General features: G+C 53.2%; 11 protein-coding genes across 11 annotated transcripts; 3 read left to right on the top strand and 8 right to left on the bottom strand.

The window, feature by feature from the left end:
• Nucleotides 1-29: 29 nt before the first annotated feature.
• On the bottom strand, nt 30-845 carry CORC01_07953 (NUDIX domain-containing protein; the record flags this gene model as incomplete). The annotated part of the gene is made up of 1 exon (XM_022619588.1): nt 30-845. The coding sequence occupies one exon, from the start codon at nt 843-845 to the stop codon at nt 30-32; it is 816 nt and encodes a 271-aa protein (XP_022473963.1).
• A 2,064-nt stretch (nt 846-2,909) lies between these two features.
• On the bottom strand, nt 2,910-3,209 carry CORC01_07952 (uncharacterized protein; the record flags this gene model as incomplete). The annotated part of the gene is made up of 1 exon (XM_022619587.1): nt 2,910-3,209. The coding sequence occupies one exon, from the start codon at nt 3,207-3,209 to the stop codon at nt 2,910-2,912; it is 300 nt and encodes a 99-aa protein (XP_022473962.1).
• A 2,194-nt stretch (nt 3,210-5,403) lies between these two features.
• On the top strand, nt 5,404-7,189 carry CORC01_07951 (methyltransferase; the record flags this gene model as incomplete). The annotated part of the gene is made up of 3 exons (XM_022619586.1): nt 5,404-6,406; nt 6,460-6,664; nt 6,715-7,189. 3 exons carry the CDS (start codon nt 5,404-5,406, stop codon nt 7,187-7,189), a joined length of 1,683 nt encoding a protein of 560 aa, XP_022473961.1.
• A 759-nt stretch (nt 7,190-7,948) lies between these two features.
• On the top strand, nt 7,949-8,341 carry CORC01_07950 (uncharacterized protein; the record flags this gene model as incomplete). The annotated part of the gene is made up of 1 exon (XM_022619585.1): nt 7,949-8,341. The coding sequence occupies one exon, from the start codon at nt 7,949-7,951 to the stop codon at nt 8,339-8,341; it is 393 nt and encodes a 130-aa protein (XP_022473960.1).
• Nucleotides 8,342-9,669: 1,328 nt separating this feature from the next.
• Nucleotides 9,670-11,587, top strand: CORC01_07949 (O-methyltransferase; the record flags this gene model as incomplete). The annotated part of the gene is made up of 5 exons (XM_022619584.1): nt 9,670-9,700; nt 9,804-10,270; nt 10,324-10,369; nt 10,432-11,103; nt 11,184-11,587. The coding sequence occupies 5 exons, from the start codon at nt 9,670-9,672 to the stop codon at nt 11,585-11,587; spliced, it is 1,620 nt and encodes a 539-aa protein (XP_022473959.1).
• Nucleotides 11,588-12,379: 792 nt separating this feature from the next.
• CORC01_07948 (uncharacterized protein) lies at nt 12,380-12,685 on the bottom strand (the record flags this gene model as incomplete). Its single annotated transcript, XM_022619583.1, has 1 exon — nt 12,380-12,685. One exon carries the CDS (start codon nt 12,683-12,685, stop codon nt 12,380-12,382), a length of 306 nt encoding a protein of 101 aa, XP_022473958.1.
• A 2,016-nt stretch (nt 12,686-14,701) lies between these two features.
• Nucleotides 14,702-15,613, bottom strand: CORC01_07947 (uncharacterized protein; the record flags this gene model as incomplete). Its single annotated transcript, XM_022619582.1, has 1 exon — nt 14,702-15,613. One exon carries the CDS (start codon nt 15,611-15,613, stop codon nt 14,702-14,704), a length of 912 nt encoding a protein of 303 aa, XP_022473957.1.
• A 1,179-nt stretch (nt 15,614-16,792) lies between these two features.
• CORC01_07946 (uncharacterized protein) lies at nt 16,793-17,274 on the bottom strand (the record flags this gene model as incomplete). The annotated part of the gene is made up of 2 exons (XM_022619581.1): nt 16,793-17,031; nt 17,106-17,274. The coding sequence occupies 2 exons, from the start codon at nt 17,272-17,274 to the stop codon at nt 16,793-16,795; spliced, it is 408 nt and encodes a 135-aa protein (XP_022473956.1).
• Nucleotides 17,275-18,221: 947 nt separating this feature from the next.
• On the bottom strand, nt 18,222-19,079 carry CORC01_07945 (uncharacterized protein; the record flags this gene model as incomplete). The annotated part of the gene is made up of 1 exon (XM_022619580.1): nt 18,222-19,079. The coding sequence occupies one exon, from the start codon at nt 19,077-19,079 to the stop codon at nt 18,222-18,224; it is 858 nt and encodes a 285-aa protein (XP_022473955.1).
• A 639-nt stretch (nt 19,080-19,718) lies between these two features.
• On the bottom strand, nt 19,719-20,690 carry CORC01_07944 (uncharacterized protein; the record flags this gene model as incomplete). The annotated part of the gene is made up of 1 exon (XM_022619579.1): nt 19,719-20,690. One exon carries the CDS (start codon nt 20,688-20,690, stop codon nt 19,719-19,721), a length of 972 nt encoding a protein of 323 aa, XP_022473954.1.
• Nucleotides 20,691-21,781: 1,091 nt separating this feature from the next.
• On the bottom strand, nt 21,782-25,692 carry CORC01_07943 (glycosyl hydrolase family 35; the record flags this gene model as incomplete). The annotated part of the gene is made up of 16 exons (XM_022619578.1): nt 21,782-22,737; nt 22,790-23,089; nt 23,146-23,559; nt 23,619-23,769; nt 23,818-23,855; nt 23,911-24,003; nt 24,074-24,276; nt 24,334-24,354; nt 24,414-24,433; nt 24,499-24,633; nt 24,687-24,830; nt 24,887-25,214; nt 25,269-25,313; nt 25,366-25,388; nt 25,446-25,500; nt 25,565-25,692. The coding sequence occupies 16 exons, from the start codon at nt 25,690-25,692 to the stop codon at nt 21,782-21,784; spliced, it is 3,054 nt and encodes a 1,017-aa protein (XP_022473953.1).
• Nucleotides 25,693-25,920: the final 228 nt, after the last annotated feature.

Genomic DNA, 25,920 nt, shown 5'->3' with positions numbered 1-25,920 from the left:
TGATGCGCCACGCCTCGATGCTCGAGAAACTACTTCTTCCCCCTCCCAATCTCAAAAGCCCTCAATATATCCAGCTTCTGATGCTCCGACGTCCACTCAAACACTACATCCCCACACCTGTCCGCGCGCACCTCTTCCTCTGTAGCCCAGACGAAATTCTCGTGCTCCTCGGGGTCAATGTTGACCTGCACCGCGCCTCCCCCGTCCGTAACGGTCTCGACCTCAACGAGGTACGTGTACTTGCGCCACGCGTCCCGACCCTTGAAGACCTTGTGCGAATCCTTCGCCGTACCGAGATGACTTCCCACAGCCGAGTTTCCTTGCTCCTCGACAACCGCACCGACGACGGCGCTCTCGGAATGCCCCCCGTCGCCGCCACGGCTCCCAACATCAATAATCCCGACCCCGCCCCTCGACAGCCCCCAAGCCTGGTCACCGGGGACCGCCGCAGCCGCTTCCCCGCCCCCGAGACCCTCCCACTGGTAACACCCCACCAGGTGCACGAACCGCGCGGCGCGCAGGCCCGTCTCCTCCCACAGCTCGCGGGCGGCGGCGGCGAGGGAGGTTTGGTCGAGGGATTCTGCTGCGCCGCCGGGGAGTTCCCATCTGTGGGGGAGGGCTTTTTCCTTGGCGGAGCGTTGGAGGAGGAGGATTTTGCGGGGGGAGGACGGGGAGGGGGTGGAGAGGACTGCGGCGCCGACGCAGAGGCGGTGAGTGTGGTGGACTTCCGGGGTGGATGGGGAGGGGGAGGATGGTGGGATGTATGGGTGGAAGCGGAGGATGTAAGGGAGGAGTGAGGGGGATGTTGTATAGGTGAGAGGGGGAGTTGGTGCCGAGGGAGGCATTTTTGGATTATGAAGGTGGTGGTGAACCTTTGGAGTTGGTTTTTTTGGATTGGAGAGGGTAGACAGGAGATGGTGGACACGAGATGGAATTTGATGTTTCGATGATGCCTTTGTAGAGAGCGGGTGCCTGGATGGCGTCTCGAAATATTTGGGGTGCCTGTTGGGGTGATGCGGGTGCCTAGCGGTTGGAATGTCAGACCCGGGGCGAAGTGCCACGCGACTTGGGGCCGATTGTGAGGAGTTTGGGCGGGAGTTGCGGTCGGGGACATGTGGGTGAGTCACCCGCCGATGTGGGTCACGACTTCGGCACCGGTCGCCGGGCGGGCGGGGGGTGGGGGATTAGCCAGATTCGGCAAGAGTATCATACAAAGATTGGGAGTGAAGTACAAACAGTTGGCATTCTCGTGATGCTCCAGGCGCGCGATGTGAAGAAGGCTCGGTGAACTTCTATGCGGAAGCCGGAGAGTGCTCTGCAAAGTCGTACCATTTCTTCGTCCAGTGGGTGTAGTCGACCATCATGTTGATGATAATGCAGAGTTACTCCCAGGTGCCTAGCCAAGCGTCCCGCGGAAGCCGTCGCCTCGTCGGGACAAAAAAATGAAATGAGAGGAGTAGCCATAGGAGCGTCCCGTCGATTCAAATAGCATAGAGTGACCGTAAGCAGGCGATCCAGAGTTTCTGAATGACAATGCTGCCTGCGTAGTGGAATACCGAGAAGACGCCAAACGTCCAGGGGTGGTGTACCCAGGTGTGGTTTCCAACCCATACCAAAATGGCCGTTTTGACAAAGACATCGCTCATGAGCCAGGTCTCTACATGGCGGAGCAATATTCGTGTCAACTGAAAAATAGCTAGATCATCGAGGCATGGAACGGCAACTTCTTCAACCCAGGTCTGAAGCGAAGTGGCCAGATTCTCAAAGCATGCGAAGAGAGATTTTTCACTCTCATTCACCTCGTCTGCGTTCACGCGCCAGTCAATGTCGTCGTCCATTCCAGCAAATGATTGGAAGCTGGGAAGGGTTCCGCAGTGGAACGACCGTTGACGTATGTTTGAATGGTGTCTTCTCGCGCTGGGAATTGATGCATTCCGTGGTCTTGGGATCCAGTTGTATTTGCACCAAATGGGGCAATGACTGACTGACGCTCTCTATCTCAGAAACCAATGCCACAGTCGCGAGGCATTGTGGTGGACTGGAATTGGAATGATTCAACCTTGATGGGAGGTACCTGAAAAGCTGTGAACTTTGAACATGAGTCTTACTGGAAGTCCGACACAACGTTTGTAGATCGTGAGGAATTGGTCCACTCTGATCAATTTCACCGAATTGAAGGAGGGAAACATCAATCAGTCTTTTGAGACAAAACACTCAAATGAAGCGGTAAAGTTTTATCGATCAGCGCATCGCATATCCATTCCTTCATTTCTTGACCTTATTCTCATCACACTACGAGGAGGGGGGCGTAGTGAGGGTTTGCTCGTCTTTGAGAGCTTGGAGATACTAATAGAGAGTCAGGCTCAAGATGCCTTCATTGCCAGCGAGAAATTACCATGTATTGAAACATTCGCGATGCTAGAAAAACTTGGGATTCAAACCACTCCCCAGAAACAACCACACACTACGATTTGATCGCAGACATGGACCACAAGTCTCTGCGTCCCAAAGTCCATCCCGTCCCGAGCATGAACTGTATGTTATCTTCATCACGCCCCTTCATCAACCTATGGATTCGTGCCTTCGTCATGGGATGCCCATGCAAAAGTGAATTTATCCTCATACAGAAGCTAGACGTGTGCAGAGGGTACAAGCAACATCCGAGAGCTCGCTGGTGGACACCATGTCTGACCATCTTCCAGCGTAGACTCGGGCGGTATGTATCATCCAAACCACGTCCAACGCTGAACCCAGCGCGTCTTTGGAGCCGACTAAATGTTTCCGTGGTCTCTCAGAGCAGAGCGAACGGAAGCTCGCAGTTAGTTCCAACCTCCAAGCCAAAAAAATATGACGGAAAACTGAAAAGAGTCTCCCCATTGGTCTTGGTTATAATGCGCTTGACTTCCTTGTTATGCGCTAAAGGCGTCCGCCTCGAAAGCAAGCTCTCGTTTTGCATAAATTGCCGCATATGGGATCGCATATGACCTATATAGTAGTAAGCCATCCCATATAGACCCGTTCGTTGGGCATACTGGATCTGGAAGGCCTTTGATGTAGCTTTCTCCTCCGTTGCCAGTCTCCAAAAGGGCAAAGTGGCCGGTAAAGTGGGATCTCCTCATTGATAAGGCTGCCTCTTGACAGGTCCAAGCCCTCAAGTTCCACTTGGAGTGCTGGCTCTGCTGCTTAACCCATACCTCATTGACGGGCATCCATCTGATGTTATGGGATCCGATGCGGAAAGTGTCAAAGACTTTGCGCGCTGTCTTTCCAACACCAAGTAAGCCGTGGTCCGGTCCTGGGCCTGCTGCAGCAATGATCGTGACGAACAACCGGGCATAGATAACATTGATATTCCGAATCTAGTCGTGTGCGTCCTTTGCACGGAGCTGAGAGATGCAATAGCGATCGAACCAAAGATACTGGAAGCCCAGCGAAATCGTTACCGTCTTCGCGTCCTCGACCACTCGGGGCAGTGGATGTGGGTAGTTCGCCGTTGGGCCCTAGACCGTCGCCCTGTTCAGAACCTCAGACATAACTGAGAGCAGCGTACTCGACTGTATCGAAAGACCCCGCTGACACAACGCAATCCTTTAGGTTGACAATTTCGTCCGTGGAGCAGGTTATGAAATTCTAACCGGGGACATTTCCTTGGAAAAAATCCTTCCAGTCTTGATTACCCTTCAGCTTTGGGTTACGCGTGCAAGCTTTTCGCGCTACGGCAGATTTGATGGAAAAAAGTCTGCTGAGAGTTCAGCCCTGAATGGCTGGTTTGGATTAATTCAAAGGTGCTACTTTCGCTTGGCTGGCATAGATCCCAGCTCTTGAGGCCATTGGATCATCGTTTCCCATACTTCCTTTACGCTATAATTCATATGATCTACACATCTTGAGCTGCGGACGTCTACCACGCAGTCACCATCAAGATGGAGCAGCGCAAATGGAAAATCTGGACCAGATAGGGAGATTGACATAGCTCTTGTCGATCTCAGCTACCGATTTGCCCTCCACTTGTTGAGCATCATTGACGATGACATCAAAATCGATTACGATGCGCAGCCTGAGCAGAGACTTCTCTCATCCAGGAGGATGAAGATGGCGCCGCTTCCTGACATGACTGTCGCGGAGATCCTCCAGTTAAGAGAATTCGGTGATGTTTCGAGGTTGGCGAAAGATAGTTCAAGTTGAGGGCTCGAGAAGACGACCAACGCAGATGAGGTGAGGCTGTTGGATTGCTGCGTTGGCCAAGCACCAATCATGGCGCAGACGAATTGTACGCGAAGGCACACTCAGCCCACGAGAGATTCCAGTGATAATCTACCCTGTCATGTCGCAAAGCAAGTTCCTAGAACGGAGTAGTTCAAAGTAGTGTATCCCGTCTAATGGGTTTACCTTGCGGAAATCCGTAAGCGAACGGCGTTGATCGAAATATAGTGAAGAAAACCATTGGCTGTCAATCGATGGGCGCAGGTGAAAGTAAGCGAAACAGATGCGGATGCGAGCGAGGACTTGTTTGCTCATGATCCAACATACAGGTCGAGCACGAGAGAAGAATAGCCATTGTCGCTTCGCAAACCTGCATCGATGCAACCTTCCCCACCCCGCCCATGCTCCGTTCGCAAGTCAACCAGGGGGGGGGGGGGCTCGAGAGCCAGTCTAGGCCCCTGCAGCAGCTGTGTGCGATCTGGAATGGGCCGCGGGCGGGACAGGCAACCTTGTTGGTTGTTGCGGCGTAGAGATTTCGCACTGACCAGGTTACTGGAGCTGAACGATCTACGGACGCCGTGTAGTTGCAGCTCCAGGGAAGACCACGGATTGCTTGTCATCTTGGCGAGGGGTTGAACCTTTCCGTATCCACTGTGGGGGAGCGGAAAGAAGAAGGAAAAAAAAAGCCTGGGTTGAGAACGGTGTTGGGGGTAAGCCACAAAGAGCAGGCCATACCAACGGCTATCTACGGGTCACGTTTAGAACAGTTCTCACTTCTTGATGTATCCGGAAAGTCAAGTGGTTGACGCATGGGTGGCCTGAGCTGTCCTCTCCGTCATTCCGTCAGATAAAGCTCCGACGTGCTGAACTTTGGAGTTTCGCCAAAGCTCCTGTTTGTGCGCCACGGCCGAGCGTTGGCTGATGGTAAATGACCTCTGCTTCGTTCAACTGCAACCACAAGTTGCCTCCCTGTTCGTCGCATGATCCAAGTTCAGGCCGAAACCACGCTCTTAAAGATCCGTCCATCTCCTAGGGTCATCTACAGCCTCTGGTGTTGAGTGCTTGTCCGAGGCAGCTTCGAGGCGATAGCAATAGAGTCCGACAGCCTTCGACCAAGTACCGAACAGAAAAGACCGAGCCAGAAGCGTGTCTACGCATGAACGAAAACCAGTCGCCATATCTGACTGCGTACATTTTACAATGACTGCAATGACGGGACTTTCGACAGCGAATGAGCAGACATGCGAGGGGCTGTTGGCATCTGGTGGAACAGCTAGAACACCGACCCAAGAAGGGTTCCAAGACAAAGAACTCGAGGCTCATGTTCATATGGGCGTCGGATCTGAGACACTTTCTGCGAGCAGACACGAGCTGCCAGCTGCCTTTGCGACGCGAGAGGATGATGGCATCCCTGGTCAGGCATGGAACTCAAAAAAGCAATATGTGGCGCCCGACAGCCTACTGATCCTCCCGCTACACGAGGAACGAAACTTCCAGCTCTCCTCTCAACTTGCGGAAAACACGTCAGAAATCGCCGTTGCACATCCAACTCCTCAACGATTGATCGACTCAATGACGGACGCAACAGAATCGGCACCAGCAAAGAAGGAGAAGCTGCCCAGGCTCGACCGGCTACCTCATGACCCCGCGGCGGCCAAGCCAGACACGGGCGGAGGGGTGGAAAGGACTGAAGCAGCATCCGGCTTTGAATCTGCCAACCGCAACGCTTACGAGGCGAATCAACACCTGGCTCGCGATGGATTCCCTGGGCTGAGGTCGCCTTTGACGCATCCCAATGGCGTCCCGATTTTCCCAGATCTGTCGGCCGAGCAGGAAGTCACAGAATCGTCGGAAGCCACAACGCAAGCCGAAAGCTCCATCGTCGCAGATAGCGACGACATGGCCTCGATTTTTGACGGCGCAGAGTCGGATGGGGGATACGGAAGCGACAGCGCCACAAACGCCAGCACATCCGTCACATCATCAGTTAGAGATTACATGTACGAGAATGGGCGACGCTATCACCGCTTCCGAGAAGGGCTATACAACTTTCCCAACGACGAGGTGGAGCAGGAGCGGGAGGATATGAAGCATGCCATGGTGAAGCTTCTGTGCAATCAAAAGCTACACTTTGCGCCCATCGGCGAATGGCCGCAGCAAATCCTGGACATCGGAACAGGGACAGGCGCATGGGCCATTGAGAGTAAGCTGGGAGAAGCCATTCTCGCAGGATTCGAAATACTAATGGCAATGTAGTGGGCGACCAGTTTGAAAGTGCAACAGTATTAGGAGTCGATCTCAGCCCCATCCAACCGGACTGGGTGCCGCCAAACGTCAAATTCGAAGTTGACGATGTGGAAAGTTCGTGGTTGTATCCGAGGAACCACTTTGATTATATCCATTCTCGACACACCGTCATGGCCATCAAAAATTGGAGGAGTCTATTCCACAAGGCATACGAGTAAGTCGTGAGCCCCCGACTTGTCCATGGCAGGTCTAACGTGATGGTAGGCATCTGAAGCCTGGCGGGTGGATCGAACTGCAAGAGATTCATCACTTCCCGTCATCGGCGTACAACGCGATGCCGCCTTCACACCCGGTGGCTCAGTATTGGAGTTTCGTGACGCAAGGACTGACGAGCCTCGGCATCGACTTCAATGCTGCGGCAGGCGATCGACTGCCCAACATGATGCGCGAAGCCGGGTTCGTCAACGTGACGGAGAAGATTTTCCACGTACCGCTGGGAACGTGGCCGCGGAACAGGGTGCTCAAGACAGTAGGGATGTACTGGAGGACGATTCTTCTCGACGGACTCCAGGCCATCGCTCTCGGACCGCTGACCAGAGGGCTGCTGTGGACACCAGAGCAGATTGAAATGTTCCTCGTCAGCGTGCGGCGGGCGTATCACGATAATGCGGCATTGATGTACATGCCCTTGAGAATCATGTACGCGCAGAAGCCGGCGTATGGGGATTTTCCTCGGTAGGTCATCGTAGAGTGAGGGAGAGTGAGGGAGAGCTTAGCCTTCAGGCCAAACGCGGGCTTCTGGCTCGAGATAGGCTCTGTGGAGAGCCATTAGTGTTCAGTATTGAGCGACTGTCTATTCTGAACTTCTGCAAGCGGAGTGGATTTGTGCGACTTTGGCGACTCTGGCAACCATGGTGATGGGTAGGCCAGGTATTACGGACGTATGGTTTCTGCTTGGCGGGGGATGTGACGAGATGGATGCTCGCCTGGAACATGAACATGGGTGGCCGCATCGTGGTCGGGTCTTGGCGACAAGAGGCGAGATTGCGAGAGGAGCATAGTTTTCGTGATGGGGTGACATGTGCGAGCGCTAGACAACGAACTCCTGCGGTGTCGGATGGAAGAGGAATAGAACCAAGTAGTGTGGTGCAAGCCATGGCTTGGGATGAGGAGAGGGGAGGATGGAAGCCCGGCGGCATTGGCTGACGGAGCACGTTGCTGTTGCATTGGAACAGGAAGACCAGGGATTTGGGACACCAATTTTCCAAGCCCGGATCAATTCAGTCTTAGGTTCATTCCTTCCGAGAAAAAAGAGCCCAGAGACCGGGCAAGAATCCCACTTAATTCCCGGTGCACCTCACCTAGGCAGGGCAGTTGCAGGTTGGGACTCCACGTTGCCGAGTCAGTCTATTGGTCAATGGTTGGTCCTTCCAGATTGCGAAGGAAGGACTGGGTCATGATGTTGCTGTGCCGCGCCTTCCCAACACTATCAAGCCCAATGGGCAAGTGCCTCTCACGCCTGCGGCCTGCAGCCTGCCCAGTCACCGGTGTCTTGGGGGCCGTGGGAGCGTGCCCGTCGTGTGGTAACGAGGTGGGGGGAAGGGAAGGGACAGCCCGTTATGGTGCACCCACACTGACTGCACTCGCCTGCACCTTCCCCATCTCCGACTCGACCGAGGTGTCAACCTGCCATCTGCCACCTGCCACGGGGCTCGGGTGGATCCCTTTTACTCCCTTTCCTATCCAGGAAACCTCCCAGGCCGGCCGTTACCTGGCATCGATCAGCCAGAAGTTGACATCTGACCACGGCAAGTACAGTGCCTTTATGCGAGAAATGCGACCAGTCTTTCGTTGCTTCCTGTCACGTCCGTTCCGAACGCACACCGGCTAGTTGACGAACAGGTTCCCAAACCAGCGGCACTGCAGAATTCCCGGTCAACCGCGGGTGGGATTCGCCAACGAATTGATACGACGCTGCCACCAGCCCGAACGACTCGACCACCCTTTCTGTCTGCCCGGTCCCATTTTGTTCCAATGTACCCGTTCGACTCCCGGCCGGCCTGCCCCTGTCCGTCCCGCTGATCCCACTCCTCAGTCCTCACTCATACTGCCTCGGTCTCGGTTGACGTTCGATTAGTAGCTCAGCATGAACGATAATTGTCGACAATGCCATTTCATAATTGCTTCGCCACGGGAGCTTAACAACCGTGACAGCTAAAGCGCTTGTGCTTGGAGAGCTCGGGAGCTTAGGACCCTGAGCGATCGTCGATGGCTCCAAGCCGGCGCATAGCCTTCGTCCGAACGGACTCTTCTAGCCGCCAGCCACTCCTAAGCTTAAAACGCCAGAGGACAAGCAGATATGGACGCAAAAGTCAGGCAACGCAGACGGCAATCCCAGCCCATGGCGTCGGATCCAGAGCATGGACTAGCGCTAGCCTATGAGGTGTCTGTCGCAGCACACTGAGCGATTCAGCGCCCATCCCAGTTCCCGTTCCGTCCAGGCCCACGCTCGGTGAACCAAGAGTTCCATCCATCCTGTTCGCTCTTCGCTGTTTCGTTGTGTCTAGCTTTGGCAATCTCGCACTCTGGGTCCCCTCCCAAGTCCCAAGGCCGTCTTATTAAACTGGGATGCATCCCTCTTTGCCGTCTCTTTGTGCCCCTCTGGTGATTTGATGAGAGTTTTCGATTGTTCCCCCCTCCCAACCTTCTCGGCGCTCACAAAGTCCTCGCAAACTCATTGCAAACTTGTTTACCAGACAAAGTGCCTAAATCTCAATTTCCCATACGTCACGGCAATTGGCGACCTCGGTATAAAACCGTTACCGTTTCTTTTGCATGCCAGGCAGCCCTGATTTGTGTCAGTCGAGACCGAGTCCGTGTCCTCGGGTCCCTCTGTGTCACAATCGTTCCGAGCGTTGCCGCAACCCTGTCTGTCACCTCTTCACGAATCTGTCGCCCAACCCGTTCTGAAGGATCGTGGGAATCGGCGTTGTGTAGATACGGGGCATTTGAAGGTGTGTACAGATGCCATCTCGACGTCTTTTTTCCTTCGTACCAAAATGCATCCACGATGTAGCCCTCGAATGGTTCCTTCCTACCTCGCGTCCTCTTGCCCCGCAACTTCATCATCGGGCAGGCGCACACCTTAGGTTGCCTTGCCATGTACCTGCCTAGCCCAATACAAGGTAGCTCAATTTCAAGCTCGAGCACAGGTGGCTAATGAAGGCGGAGTCTGCGATCAACGATGCTAGTGCTCCTGTATCTCGAGCCGCCGAACCGCCCCTTTCCTGGTGCATGCCATTTCTATCACCCATGCTAACTAGAAAAGAACAGACTTCTCCCGACACCCGCAGGCCACTGGCATCCTTCTCTGATTGTTATCGTAAAGATGAACAAATTCAGGTTCAGCAGCTGGCTGGGCGCCAGCTCGTCACCCGATGCCGCAGAGGTTGAGCAGAAGAAGCAAAATCGCCGATCATTCACCCCATTCATTACTCGTTCTGCCGCCAAATCCAAGGACGATGTCCCCAATGGAGTGCCGAATCCCAAGCCCGCGCCTGTCGCCTCAGAGAAGCCTGCTTATTCGCCGTCGAGGCTAACAGAGCTTGCAAAGAAGATTGCATCCGAGACGGAAAAGTTGGAGAGGTATATGCAAGAAAACAATTTGCCAATGCCCAGCTTGGATCCCAATGGCCCGGGCGATTTTCCAAAGCTCCCCGAAGACATCCAAAAGAGCCGCATGGAGATTATCTTTGCTACGAGAGAGCTTGAAGCATTGGCCCACGGCCCGAGAGAGGACGTCCGGTGGAAGACGTGGAGTGTGAGTAAAGACGCTGGGAGAATGCTAAAAGTCACAAGCTGATTAGTCGGCAGTATCAAGACAGTCTGAGTCTTCAGCTTGTCAACCATTTTGGCATTGGTAAGCCCAGAAATGCAGAGCCGCAATGCATCGCCATCACACCAACGACTAATATTTTACAGCAAAACTTGTACCTATAAACGGCACCATCACACTTGCTGAACTCCAGACCAAGACTTCCCTGGATCCCGTTAACCTTGCCCGCGTACTGCGTCACGTCATGACAAATCGTATCTTCCGCGAACCATCCCATGGTGTGATTGCTCACACGGCGGCATCTCGTCTCCTGGCCGAAGACCAAGCGCTTCAGGATTGGGTAGGCTACAACCTCGAGGACAACTTTCCAGCCTCTGCGCACGTTTTGCAGGCCCTCAAGGCGTATCCAGAAGCCACGTCCCTCACGCAGACCGGCTTCAACTTTGCATTCGACACGGTAGACAAAGAACCAATGTTTGCCACATTTGGCAAGGATCCTCTTCGCGCCAAGCGATTCGGCGGTGCCATGCTCAGCTTGACGGGTGGAGAGGGTTACGAGATCAAGCATCTCGTCGACTCGTACGATTTCGGTGAAATCAACGCCAGGGGAGGGACAATGGTCGATATTGGCGGCAGTCATGGGTTCGTGTCGATTGACCTGGCAAAGAAGTGGAAGAATATGAAGTTTGTGGTGCAGGATCTTCCCAAGACGGTGGATTCGGCGCCAAGCCCGTTGTGCGACGACGCTCAAGTTGCAGAGCGCGTCCAGCTTATGGCGCACGACTTTTTCAAAGAGCAGACTATCAAGGATGCCGATGGTGAGTTCTTCACCCTGTTGGTTTCCGTATCTTGGGCACCTTCTTGTGGGGAGGCCAAAACTAACTGAATCGCCAAACAGTCTACTTCTTCCGCTGGATCATGCACAACTACTCAACGCCCTACGCCATTTCCATCCTCAAGAACCTCGTCCCAGCACTGAAGCCAGGCGCCAAAGTAGTCATCAAGGACCAATGCTTGCGCGAGGCGGGACAAGAGACGCCCTGGGACGAGCGCATCATCCGCAGCATGGACATGGTCATGCTAGCGGTGCTCAACGCGCAGGAGCGCAACGAGGATGAGTACCGGGAGCTCTTCAGGGCGGCGGATGAGCGATTCGTGTTCAAGGGCGTGATGAGGCCCAGTGGCTGCAGGATGAGCATCATTGAAGCGGTGTGGGATCCCGAGGAGGCTGCCAGGATTGAGGCGGACGTCCAGACGGACGCAGGGTCGGCTGACTCTGCTGTTGTGGTGGAGGTGAAGTAGCGATGCGATGCAATGGGATGGATGCCGACCCCGGATGCGCGGGCCTCCTGCGTGCGATACCCATTGAGTTAGATTAGATAAATACCCGAGATTTCGGGGATTTAATTTAATGCCTATACAAATATAAACAAAGCAAGATGTACAAGGTTCTTGTTTGTCTTTGGTTGTTGGCTGCATTGTTTGTCCAAAGACCGGACCCCACATCGTGAAGTGGGACGGTGAGTCTGGAATGCAGAGACCCCGCAGCATCTAGGTACATGAGCTGTTCGTGATTGTTCTTTGTCATCAAACCGAGCTGGCCTGCTGGCGAAATGGCATCGCGTCACATTTCGGCTTCCCTAGTCATACTGTGAAGATTGTAGGTTCGATCCCTACGTAGGTCGCAACAAATTCATTTTTGGATTTCATCATGTACTCGCGTGTAGATGAGGATGCCAATCTTTCCTAACTTGTTTTTAATTTTTGTCTACTTGCTTATTCTTTGGTTTCAGGGAATTCCATGATATCATCCCAACCTTGAATTTAACTTTTCCACGTGCGCGCCCGAAAGACACACCCTACCTACGCCCTTCCAGTGACGTACCTCTCCAACATCTCGCTCGCAGTCAACGGCTTCATCTCCGGGAACAACTCATTCGACGACCCTGTCCCGCCCTCGACCTTGCCTAACCCAGTCGCCATCCACAGCTCCAAGATCCTCTGCTTTGGAAACTTGTCGTACGACGCCACGTGCCCGGGCAAACTCGGAAACCTCGAGACCTCTGCAACTTGTCTACATCATCATACGTCACATCACACTTGACGCCTTTGACCTCTTCCGCGAGCGCGACGAGTTGGGCAAATGGTGAACCCGTCGCAGACGATGCGAAGCTCGTGGTCTGCGGTCCAAGCAGCGGGTATATCCAGGGCAGTGACGATGTAGCACGCCACGTCAAAGGTGTATATGAATGTCACGGGGGTGTTACCGTCGCCCGGGATCGTGGCGGCATTGTGGGGGGTATCAAGGAGGGTTATGCTGTGCTGGTGGTTGGTTGTTAGGGCAGCGGGCGCGAAATACTCGTGAAAGGTGACGGTGCCGTTGTGGAGACCGCGGCCCATATTCTGAAGAGGTTTCGGAAAGGAATTCGAGGGAGGTGAAGTCGTGTTCCGGAGGCGGGAGGGGGGCGACGCGGCTGGGATGTGTGTTGTCCATTTTGATGTATGGTCTTACGATTGTCTGACGAGTGTGTTTTTTTTATTTGGTGGAAGAAAGAGCGTACTCCTCGGGATACCCCATCGCAAATAAGCTCGGGATGAATCGCTTCGCCGCGGACAAGAGGTCGGCTGTCTTGATGGTGGTTAGCTGCGACGTTGCTAGGGGGGTGACGGTGATGCCGAAGGCTGTGATGACGGTGTGGATGGTTTATTCTTCGAGAAAGGGTCTTAAGGGCTTCGACGGAGGCGTAGTCTCTACCTGGAAGATTGGCGTCAAGGCGGCTTCGGTGGCTTCGTTTTGGCTGAGTGCCTGGCGAGAGAGGATGATGACTTGGTGTTTTGAATGGGTAGACATCACCTCGATGAGGGTGCCGCCTATGGCGCCGGTGCCGCCCGCGATTGCGACATTGACTGTCGTTGGAGTTGGAGGCTGGAAGGCTTTCGCCCAGGAGATTTACATGATTCGCTGTTTATGCGTGTTTGGTAAGTCGATGATGCTGGGACTTTATTTCGAAAGACGGTCCTGCACTTCTGTCGCGGTGACATCGTCATGGCATGTTTCGAATGTATAAATCAGCGATCTGCGTACGGTGTTGACGCTTGTCATGGACTCGGTATGGAGTTTGCTGACATTTGCAGAGAAATCATCGGCCATGGGCTGTATAAGAAGAACCCGTTCACTCCATACCTCGACGGCCGCGAGGCGCTTTCCATCGGTACATTTTGTCAGCGGAGCGGCGATGGTGGGCCAGTTTTGCTCCGCTAAAGTAAGTGGATGTCCGGTCGGTCACGGGCTGCTGCCGCCCGAGCCTGGGCCCGGTCTGGCGGAATTGTGGAGTTTTCCGCCTTCGCCGAAAACCTACTTACCTATTCTGGTGCGGGGGGACCCCGTCTTTTCACACTGCTGGTAGATTTTAGAGATGGGCAGAGCACATGATTCTGAGGAATAACGAGGCAGGTGTTGTGTGAATATTGGAAGGTCTTTGGGGACGAGAAAGTGCATGATCAATATCCGGGCAGCTATTACTGGTACGTACTTCGAGGACCTCGGGAATGGAAGGAAGGTCCTTAGGCCTCTCTTCCTTCATTCCTGTCACCAAGCGATCAGGGGAAGGTGGCCGGGTGGTTTGCGGGAGCGGTCATAGACTAACCTGATAATCCTCGAGCCACTGTCAACCTGGCGCTTGACCTTTTGTTCGATTCCCTAGAGTTGACCTTTCGTTTTCTTTTTTTTACGTTTGGGTCTTTAGACAGATAGTACGCTAGGTAAGGTAAGGCAGGCATTGTGTACTTACTATATGGCGGAAGGAGGGAACCATTGGCGCTGGGACCCTTTTTTAACTTGTCCCTTTTCTCTGTTTTCCTCTCCCGTCCTCTTCACGATGATCTTGGGGCAGACTGAGTTCCTGCTAGCGCGGAGAACGACGACACTCGATACCTCGGATCAGCTGACACACCAGATATGAGCTGCTTCCAGATACATGCGCTTGGAGGAAGACAAGCATGGACTGAGCTGAAGTTACAAAGCTCAATGACTCTGATTATTTTTGATATTTGACCAGAAGGGTGCTGTTTCCTTCAAAGCTCAAGGGAATGAATAGCACACAGCGAAATGATTACTGGGGTATGGTCACAATCGGAAGCATGTGCTTTCATCTTGGCGACATTCAATCGTTCACTATAAAAGCAAACCCCCAATGCCACGCACCCAGCCCTCACCGGCCAGGCTCTGGCTCCGAGAGCCCACAATTCCCTCCCCTCCCCTACCCTCCCCTGTCCCATCATCTCCCAACAACAGTATCGTACGAAAACCCTTCCAGCCAGCCTCACCCTTGGCAGACATCGTCGTCGTTGGTGATATAGGAAGGGAATAGGCCGAGATCAGGACTGGAAGGCCCCTAGGGCGCTGCGATTCAGCTCTCAGAAAAGGCGGTGGTTGACGGCCTGGGCGGCAATCTCCCAGTACACTCTCTCCATACGACCTGGGTAACTCATGTCACCCAGGTCGGCGAGGTCGGCAGCCACGATGGGCTTGAGCTCGTGACCGTGGTAGTTCTCATCCGAGCCGCGGTGGAAGACGATCCGAACCGCGAGCAGCGTGGTCTCGTCCGACTCTCCGTTGGTCTCGTCCGACGCTTCGCTGGTTCCGTCCGACTTGTGAGGGACCTCGAGACGGAAGGTCTCGAGGGCCTTGTCGTCGGCGCCATCGTAGTCATCGTCGACGAAGACGCGCTTGGTGTCGACGTTGTAGTGGGCGACGAAGGAGACGGCACCGGAGAGGGAACCCCAGACGTCCTTGTCGAAGCCGGGGACGATGACGGTGACCTGGTCGGCGTTGCGGTACTTGCAGGCGTCCATGTCGATGCTGGCGACGGGCTCGTTGTCGAGGGACTCGAAGAGCTGGCCGGGGTAGTCGTAGCGGCAGTTGTCCTCGAAATCTTCAGTCACGATGCGGGCCATTTTGATCTGGATGTTGATGGCGGTACCGAGGTCTGCTTGAATGAATCCGGGCACCCAGTTGGGGTCGGGGAGCTCGGTCTTATAGCCCAGGGAGATCTCGTCAGTGCGGGGGTTGAGATAGATGCAGTCGACGTTGGGAAGAAGGGCCGCGGCGTTGGAGTAGAGCTTGTTGGATTCATTGGACGAGGAATAAAGAGAAGGATGGTAGACAATGGGGTCGAGGGGGTTCTTGTCAATGCGGATGTACGCCTGGAGAAAGGCGTGGAAGCTCTCCCTGTTGACGAGGGCGAATTCAGGGAAGCCGGGGCGACGAGCGTTTGCGTCGCTGTTTGGTCCGATACCAACGAGCCGGCCAGAGTTCTCGCCTGTCATCTTCTAGATGGCCATTCGGACTCCGAGCGGAAGGTCGCGGAAGCGGGGACCGCTGGTGGCGACGTTGGACGAGGTGTCAGCCGAGGAAGAGGACATGGTCGAGATGATGCTGTCTGAGGGGTTGGTAGTCTGATCTTGAGACGAGAGGGAGGTCTGATGAGCTATTGTTTGTTGTAAAGTATGGATTGATGACGAAGCTTCTTCAGATTCCTGAGAGGTCTAAAGGGAGAGATTTTTGGAAGAAGGGAAATTTGGCAGATTTAAATAGACACTCAGAAGTATGTCACATGATTGAAGGGCTTGCTTAGTCGTGAGTGCCTCCGTCTGGTGTTGAGAAAAGCGCTTTCGTCGGGAAATGCTCTCATCGTGTGTTTGAACAGACGGCTTTGTTATCATCTGCTTTTGAGCGTGATCTGAAGGCTGCTCGCTGATGGGGTGAGCCGGTGGACTCAACCCTCGTCTGACGTTCAGACGGTTCATACATTCAGACGTTCAGGTGTTCAGACGAGTGAGATATTCCTCTCGTCTACACTTACCTATCCTCTACTTAATCTCGCCCCCTTTTCGGACGATGGGCTTCATCGGAGACTAGCTTCAGCCCAGGTTACATCCTGAAGTGAAGTTATCAGCCCTAATACACGCATTCATTCCAGCCATAGCTCCTTCAAATTCCTGCCAGATTCCTGTGAACTAAACATAGAACATCAGAAAGGCAAACTTAGGACGAGAAAACCATGTTAATGAGCTAGGTACGGACAAGGAGAATGCAAACATGCCAAGGAGCCCTCAAATTCTTTGATCATTTCTGGCATTTTGCATCCTTTGTGAAGATCTCCCTGCTGAGTTCACTGTTGATACAGTTTAGGCCTATCTCTTCTCCCTGTGACTCCATGCCGTGCCATCTGGATTTGTGTTGCTGGGACTCAAGTCAACACCATACTATACTGCCATTTCAATCTCCTCGACTCAAGAACACTGTCTTCTCTACCCTCATGTTACTCCCATAATCAGTCCTCTTAATCTGAAGAACTTAGGGTCAATCCGACCCATTTGGATTCTCAACTGGCGGCTCAATCTTGTGGGCCTCTAGAGCTACACCGCAAACGGTCCCTCACAATAGAAACAACAATTTCCCAAATCCATCGAAACTGAAGACAATCCCCAAACGTGTACTTGTCATCAGGCAACGCTTCGACTGTCACTGTGGTTCAGCGGTGCGTCAGGCAGTGCCTTAAAAATATTGGCAACGTTGATGTACGCCATTTCTGTGTCGACATGGTACCGCACGACCAACTCATTTCTGTTCAAGGACGACAGGAACCTTTCGTGGATATTGAAGACCGCCTCGAAGACGGTCTCGAGGCTGGGGAAGATGAGCCTGTCGAAGGGGAAGCGGTTTGAAGCCTTCTTGAACGAGACTGCGCATATCCCTGTCGAAAAAGAGACGGTGCTGCGCGGGCAAGTCATTTTCGCAGATCCAAACCTCTCGCACCTTTTCGCGAGAGCGTCGAGGCATCGGGGGCAGCATTATGAGCTTCGCGCACCAGAGGTCCTGGGCGTTCTACATATCCAGGTTCGTGTAGGCACCCAGGTTCCGGGTTGAAGTTGACTGTAGAATGCCTCAGCCAGGGATCCACCACGTCCTCGTCCTCGTCGGCCATCGCGACGCAGACGCGGAAGTACTCCTCTCGGCAGTCCCGATTGACTCAGGCGAGGGCCGGCAGGGGCAGGCGCAAGTCGTACGAGGTCCTGGCTGGGGAGGACACTGACTCGGTGGCTTTCATCATTGGCTGCTGCTACTCTCAGCCTCTCTAGTTGCAGTTCTTTCAGGAGACTTTTGAATCGGGTTTTCTCCTTGCCAGCAATGCTGCTTGCCTTTTCCCCATCGCTCTTCTATTTTTCTCGTGATATGGGGAATAGTAGACAGATTTGGCTTTGCCATACCCACTGTTTAGAAGCCGGAACCAGAATCAAAAGCCCGAGTAAACACGCGCCTTCCTAATATGACTGAGGACGGAAAGCCTGACGACGCCCTGGACAGTATTCAAACGAGTGGTCTGTATGTCCGCGTGCGCCACATGAGGACATGAGACTAGAAGAAGAGGGCATGAGGGCTCTGATTAAACTTGGAGCACAAAGATTGGGGAGGGATTTCAGGGGAACTGAAATAATTACTTGCGCTATTATAGTACTCGGAGAGGAGTGAATGGTTTGTATAGTTAAACGAGTGTAGGACCTGAATGTACAGAAGTTGACGATCGCAGATTTTGTGTCCGAGGTTGAAGGGAACAATGTCAACAGTGCGAGGCGAGGGAGTTCACTAATAGCTCCAGTATAACCATGGAAGAAAGATGGAAACAATGTGTGGGAATTTCTTTCAAGACGCTGAACTTTGACCTGCTTCAAATAACAAAATGACGAATCATACGCTTAAACGCCGGTCTTCCGTGGCCCTTGTATGCAATCGCGTCTCGCTTCCATGACGACCCAAAAGCGTCCGAGAATGTTTGACCAACGGCTCCTCCTCTCTTGCACCCAGCCGCATCGTGATGTATTCGACCGCAAGCTCCCAAGCGGCATGTGCCCAATCATACTCCTTGACGAGGAACTAGTCGCCAGTAACCCAATCGAGATTGCCGGAGTGAATAATATCGATGCGCATACCGTTACTCTTTGAACCATACGCCTCGTCACAATTTGGAGGGGTCTTGTAGTTCGGCCGTACACCAGCGAAATACTCATGGTGTCTGATATCGTGGACCTTACGGTAAAGCTCGTTGGTCGGCACCACGTATCGGAAATGCATTCCAAAACCAGGCGTCTGAAGATGGAGTCCGCCGTCCAGCATCGTGATTAGAGTCCGTAGGGAGACTAGGTAGATGACCTCGAGGTTTGGGAAATGGAGAGTGGGGAGGGGAGCGATGCCCCGGCCGGGGACACGGTGATGGATGCCAGCCTTCCTCTTAATTCTGAGGTTGAAGACCTGCTGTAAATAATTGGTGTCGTGCAAGCGTACTCGTCGAAGGCGGTTTCTGTCACGGCGCGACAGGGTTGGCATATCGATCATGACCCCAACGGTGTAATCGGGCGTGGTCAGAGACAGCACAGGGCGGAATAGGTGCAAATGCTGGTCAACAACGCTAGTGTTAGTTACCGTACCGAGGACGAGGGTATCAATTCGAGTATTGAGGTAGACGTGATCTTCGACTTTCCGATCTCGGAAGGCTGTGTGAAGGCGCTGGTCCGGGACTTCGTCGATGAGTCGAGTGTAGAGACGAAGGAACTCTTTGCGGCTTTCATAATGGACGGCGGACATGACGGGCAGCCGGCATCTTCGAGCGAGCCAGTCACATTTGGGAGATACGACCACGAGCCGGCCTTGTGGTTCGAGACTCGCGTTCCATATTAGATATCGGAGCTCTACAGGTAGGCGAAGAAAGGGCTCAAATTTGACGGAGTCGGACATGGTTGGTTCGTTGGGTCCTTGATAGGTGATATTACGGCCCAGAATGTGGCAATGAAGTGAGTGGCAATGCGGGTAGAGAGGTATGTTGAGGAGAAGAATAGCACTAACAGATGATGGTGACCAGAATCATGAAGCAGAAGATGGTTACTAGCTCATTTTCTCTTTGCCCTTTCCCATCCTCCGGCCAGAGGTGCCTTCTTGAGGAGGTGCTGCATTTTTACCCGTAAAGCTTGCTCTAGCTACCTTGTCCATCGCCCCTTCCATAGACACGAATTGCCACTTGCCTTTTGAGTCATCAATACCAGATCCATGTGATTTGCATTGTAGCTTCCTAGACAAGGTCAGTCTATGCGGGCGGCTTACCGAGTGCAGAGGATGAACATGAGTGAAGCCTAAATGAATCGACGTGATGGGAATCGGAATATTCAGTGAAAGGTTTGGAATCAATTTAAATGCGTGCCGTGTGTCTATGAAGAAGGAAAGCGATGATGTACTCCTGATAACCGATAACCTGATCCCTATAAAGCGCAAATCGCCCGTGAAGCTTGCCGCAAATGTCCATGTGTCTCGAAACCCCAGCTTCGAGTTCAAATCCAATGATCTCCTTCCACTGCACCAGATAACTGCAAATAAACCACCTCAATCACCACCGTCGCGCCTCAGCTTAACACCAACTTTGACCCGCTTGCCGTACTTTCTTTTCTCTGGCCAAGGCTTCAACCCATCCTGGTCATCGTCGCCGGAGTTCCCGTCTTCGCCGCCTTCATCAGAGGCCTTGCGCTTTCTCGCAGCTGCATTTTCCTCTTGCTTCTTCACCGCTTCGCGTCGCTTCTTCGCCTTATCCGCCATGGCCTTCTTCGCATCCAAATCCTCGCGAGCCCGTCTCTCGAGATCGCCGTCGGGGTCGAATTCGGCTTTCCTTCTTCCCCACTTCCAGCGTTTCTCGATGCACGACTCCGGGATAGAATGCTCAACGAGAAACTCGTTATCGAGGTAATGCATAATGTCTCCATGCAGGTTGAGCTGTCGAAGCAGCGATTTCGGATCCCATAGTCTTTGTTTGTCGTGATCCCATGCTGGGCCAATGGTTTTGAACTTCAAGATTGTGATATCAGAGAAGCCTCGGTCCTCATATAACTTGGCGATGCGCACTGCTTTTGCAAGGCTATCGGTTGATGACAGAAAGGGACTCAGTTCCCGACAACGCCAGCGGAGGTGTTTGCGTAAGTGAATGTGCAAAAAGATTGGATCTGTCCCTCGGCCTAGTCTGGCTTTGATTCCTTTGTAAGGGTGATCGCCATGGATAGTGCGGTATAGGTACGTCGGGCGCGTCTCTGCATCCACAGTATGTACCTTGTGATTGATTGAAAGCAAGGCAGTGCCATTGACGACACCGCTATTGCGAGAATGCTTGATGATGTGCAAAAACCCAGGGAACTGATTCTTGAGCACTTGGACGTACTCAGGTAGCGCCCGAAGAACCCATGGAGTATTGTCTGTCGTGTTCTTGGTAAGCCAAGCCTTGACACTGGCGGAGTCATTGTCTGCAATTTTCTCGACCATCCGCTCGTATCGAGCCACCACAACCTCTCTTTGTGGAACTGATTCCATGTTCCAGTATTGAAAGAGCTAATTGAAACTCTTCCATGGGAAATTCGAGCGAATGAATGGAAATTTGGTACTATCGATGAACGAGGTACGGCCGTGTAGATTTCGGGAAACAAAAGTATGAGAGTGTAGATTGTTGGGGAAGATATCTGTACCAAGAGGCAAAAGATTGTCCTCTTTATAGAGCCTTCAGTGATTTCTGCTACTTGCTACATAGGAAGGAATTCAGTGGAAGGAGGCAAGTGGTAGGAGGCAAGAGTAAAGAGACAAGAGGAAGGAAGCCGGAGGAAAGTGGAAGAGGAAGCAGCAAAGTGAGGAGCAAAACTATTGAGATGCTCCTTCTCTATCAAGATTGCATTTAAAATCTTGGTTTTTAACCGCCAGAGTAACTCAACCGGATTCTGGTTTTTGCTGGGTGGCCTTGACGAGACATTCTGGACGCGAAATGCCAATTGACCATGATGACTGTACGAGCCTTCTCATCGGCCAGACTCCAGCCTTCAATTGCCATCTCGACGCTTTGATTAGGATGCAAATCAAGATACACGATCAGACAAAATGCCCCATTCAGTCTGCCGGGGTTCTTCTGAGGGACTGCAGCTCTTCGGGCACATTCTCCTTCGTCATCGTGGTTCGTGGGATGTGGAGAATACACAGAAGCTTGTCATGGAGCAAGGATTAAAGCCAATCTTGAAGGGCCGTGTATACAGAATGCAACGATTGGGATACTTCTCATGTTCGGGGAAACAACACTTATCAGAACGACAAACGTTGACAACTCGACTTTGCGTCCCACGGGTAGACAGACGCCTGGACTTAGAGGCACAGCGCAGGATGAAGTTTGGCAAAGATGTACCATTGGTGTAGCATCAAAAGCATCTTAGCAGCTAGTGCTGGGAATCTGGACTTCTTGAGAAAAGCTTGAGGGGCTACCAATGGGAGAGCCAAGGCCGTCAAGGTTTTTTATTCGTTTCCGAAGTACGTTCTCATCCCTTAAAATTCATACACGTGCGTCAATACAGGCTTATTGGTGATGTGCATTTCAAAGTATTTGGTTCTTATGTCCATCAACATGGATCTAGATACAAGTACATCTAAGCAAACTTCAAACGACTCTCATCCCAGTCAGGCCGCAAAGCCTTGCTGTCGAAGCCCATATCGAAGCTCGAGGTATGGACGTAATCCGCCTGCCACTCGACATTCAGCGCCACACCCTCCGCCGCCTGACTCCACACCGTGACAGCAATGGTGTTGTCCCCATTGTAGTTGAGAATACCGGTCGGGACAGGGAACTGAACCTGGTTGCCAATGTAAGGGTTGAAGCGGCCGTACTGGTATCCGTTCACGAAGAGAAGGGCGCGGAGGCGGTTCGTGTCGTCAGGCGCGGCGGTGAGGCGGAAGGAGATGGAGACGTCGAGACCCGCGGGGACGTCGAGCGGGACGACGGTGCGGAAGATGCGGATGCCGGCGTCCGGGACGGAAAGGGACCCGTTGGCGGAGTCAAAGGACGCCCAGTCCGCGTCGGGGTAGCCGGGGAGGTGGGCGCCGACGCGCTCGGCGTACAGGCCGCCTTCGTTGATGGGGCCTCGGACGGGGTCAATGAGGTTGTTGCGGCCGGCGGTGCCGGCGATCTTCCACTCGGAGAACTTGTAGTTCTGGGCGTCGGGGCCGAGGAGGGTCGCGTTGGTGATGCCGCGGGGGGCGAGGGCGGCTTCGCGCAGGTCGTGGCCTGAATTGTCCATGATGACGACCAGGACGTTGTCTCCCGTCTTGGCGAGGGTGGCGTTCTCAAAGGAGAATTCTCGAGCGTCCGCTCCGAGGTAGGAGAGACCGAGGTACGAGCCGACGTAGGCCGAGTTCAGCCAGACGGAGTAGCCAAAGGCCAGACCGCCGGTGACGTTGAGGAAGACGCCAGTCGGGGCGGTCTCGGAGGTCGAGAAGGTTGCGCGGTAAATGTGGTTTCCGACGTGGATGTCGTACTCGTCCACGTAGAGGACGGGATTGTTGGAAGCGGGCTTGACGGTGTTTGAGGTGTTGGCTTTGGTGGCCGCTAAGTCTTTGTCAGATTACATTCTAAGATGAGAAAGGGAATTATCACTTACCAACCCAACTATCAGATGTGGCCTCGTAATCAGTAGCAATTTCAGGCAAGCTGTCGTGAACCTTCCAGGGACCTAGCGCGGGGACGTCAAACTTGGTAGGGCCTTCGATCTTGGCGGTGAAAACGTTGCCTTCTCTCGAAAGGAGCCCGAGTTTCTTGCCGTTCCAGGTGATACCACAGGTAGACTCGGAGGCAAAGACTGTGATGATGGTCTCCTGGTCGGCATCTCCGAAGAGCGCCAGGCTGCGGCCCGTCTCGTTGAATGCAGCGTGGCGAACGAGGTAAGGTCCCTGAACAAATACTAGACACATAACATCAGTAAAGTCGCACTGGGTGCGTCAATCAAACTAGGCTTACCAGTCTTGTTGGCGGGCGCAAAGGGGTCGTTGTCAAGCGTCGGAACCCAGAAGAGGTACGCGGCGCTGCGGTCGAGAAGAACAGCGCGGGACCCATCTCCAAGATTGATGAGAGTGATACCCTTCTTCTGAGTGTATGCGATTGTAACGTTGCTCTTGCCGGGGTAAACGTTGAAGTCGCCCACGTTGCCCTCTCCTACCAACTTGGCAGAGTTGACACCAGTGACTGTGAATTCGCCGGCCTCGCCCTCGGGAAGCCAAAGGGCAATGATTTCTTGGCCATCAATGATGGTGTAGGTGAGAACCTCGGCGGTGGAGTAGAGGAGCGTCTTGTTACCAAACCTGAAGTCGGTGACGAGGACCTTGGCTTGGTGGCCGTTGAGCGCGATCGAGCTGCCATGCTGAGGGATGGTGACTTGCACCAAGTCAGCATTCGATGAGCAGAATTTGAGGGTAGGTATAAGGAAGGCCTACGGGCACCCTGGGAGGTGTTCACAGAGAGCTTGAAAGCCTCGTTGGTGTTGGAAGGGGAGTAGGCGTGACGGGCAACGTAGAAAGCTGCGTTGTTGTCGACATTTCGGAGCTCAGACACGGTAATGGCCGAGTTGGTGGTGTAGCCGGTACCCTGGGACAGGTTAGCATCTCAAATTTCCAGTACCTTTTCTTCACTAACGTTTCCAACTCTCTCAGTCTTTGTCAAATCCTTGGCCACTATCAAAAATGTTAAAATCCATCTTTTCTCCGATTGGACGATGGCCATACGAACCTCTAGTGAACAGCGTCAGAAGCTTCGTCTCGTGGAACTTGCTGCCAATGATTCTGTTCTCAGACACCGGAGAGGAGTAGTCGTAACTCGAAGCTACCCCGTAGAATTAGCATGACTCGATCTTACGGAGATTGTGGGCTGGCCGGCTACTATGTAGACTTACCAACGACGGGACAAGCAAGCCAACCCCAGTTGGTTCCGCCAAACATCATATAAAGGGAGATGGCGGTGACTCTCTGGTAAATGAGATCGCGATAGAAGATGTTGGCAAAGTCGGCGCCAATGTCGCTGGGGCAGCCACCCTCGGGTCCACCCCAGGGGTTATAAGAACCACCCTGGAACTCTGGGAGAAAATTGGGTTGCGAACTGCAAAATACCTAATTAGACTTCTGCCTTACTCGGAATCGGATTTGAAATACTTACGGCGACTGAATGGTGAAGTAGCTAAAGCAGTTTTGTCAGTTGTGGCACAGGGAGGCATCCAAGCAACAAGGCATCCTTACGAGTAATAATCTTGAGTCAGCTGCGGGTGGGCACGATTAGCAAAAGGACAATGACTCCAGCGGCAGTGAACTCTGAGTAACTTACGTAAGGGATATAGGCTCCGTTCGTGCCAGTGCACTCGCTCAAGTTGCAGCTCCAGCACGAAGGGTAGCTGTCGACACCGACGACATCGACATTTCCAGTAGCATTGGAAAAGTCTTTGGACCAGGAAAAGCCGCCCTGGATTGTGTCAGAAAAGGAAACGACACGGTTCCTTCGACAGAGTCTCTTACCATGTTGGGAGCGTTGTGAGAGAGAGGTACGTCGATTCCATTCTCCCGGGCGCTGTCCTGGAGAAGCTGCATATAGTTGGCGATGGGCGGGTTCAAGACTCTGTTGGGAATGTTCTTCCACTGTCCGCTGAGCTCGTTCTCGATCTGAATTTCCGCTCAGCATATGCACTCTCGACAACGCCTTGCGTATGATCACGTACCTGGAACAGAATGACGTTTCCGCCATTCGTAATGAGATGGGGCTTAATGATCTTGGAAATCTCCGACCAGAAGGGGGTCCATGCCGCAGTGTATCTCTCGTCGTCGTTCCTCAGAGAACCATAGGCGCCAGTAGTGGCCCAGAGAGGGAAGCCACCGGCGTTGGTCTCCGCGTTGACGTAGGGTCCAGGTCTGATGATGAGGTAGATGCCAAGTTCCTTCGCCACGGTCATGATAGAGGTAAAGTTGTGGGCCCCATTGTCAAAGTCCAACACACCGGGCGTGGGGTTGTGGTAGCCCCAGTGGTTGTAGATTGAAAAAGCATTGAAACTATCGTAGGAAGTCAGCAACCTGAAGCTTGCCTCTGCCATGCTCAAATCTTACCCAGCCGCCTTGACCTTTTCGAGGAGATCCCGCCAAAGTTCAGGACTTCACGACATGTCAGCAAGTCCCGCAGAACAGACCGAGTTGGATCACGAACACAGGAATACGCCAATAGTGAAACTGCAATCGTTAGTCCGACGATCTCAACATGCGATACGGGGAGAGGAGTTGTCTTACTTCGCCAGAGAAGACGAAAAGTCTCTCTCCGTTCACAATGTAGCTGTGGTGATCCCTGTGTGGAACTCCGTCAGTATTGAGCCCAATGTTGCATCTGTCAACGAATTAAGCCAGCCTACCATTGGACGACTTCGTTGAGACCATTGTCATGAATCGGCCAGTCAACATCTTGAGCCAAAGCGCTCTGCGTACCGCAAAGCGACGCAGCAAGCCAAAGCAGGCCGCCGGCTTTCAGACCAAACCTCATCGTGGCGTCTAGATTATTGCTGAAACTTGACCAATGCAACCTGATAGCCGTAAAAGTAAAGCCAGCAGCCAATGGAGAACGGCGCGCGCAAGAAGCCATCGCGTCTTCTTTAAAGGCATCCCACCCTGCCCACCGGCCACCCCGGTCCCCATCCAGAGTACCCTGGCACAGCGTAGCATCCGGACAAACGTGCTCGGTGTTGATCGAACCGACAATTGCGGGGAATCA

Source organism: Colletotrichum orchidophilum (genome assembly GCF_001831195.1).
Source record: "Colletotrichum orchidophilum strain IMI 309357 chromosome Unknown Scaffold_65.1, whole genome shotgun sequence".
Classification (NCBI taxonomy): Eukaryota; Fungi; Ascomycota; class Sordariomycetes; order Glomerellales; family Glomerellaceae; genus Colletotrichum; species Colletotrichum orchidophilum.
The sequence above is the reverse complement of the archived record's forward strand: the minus strand, read 5'-3'. Positions and strand labels throughout refer to the sequence as shown.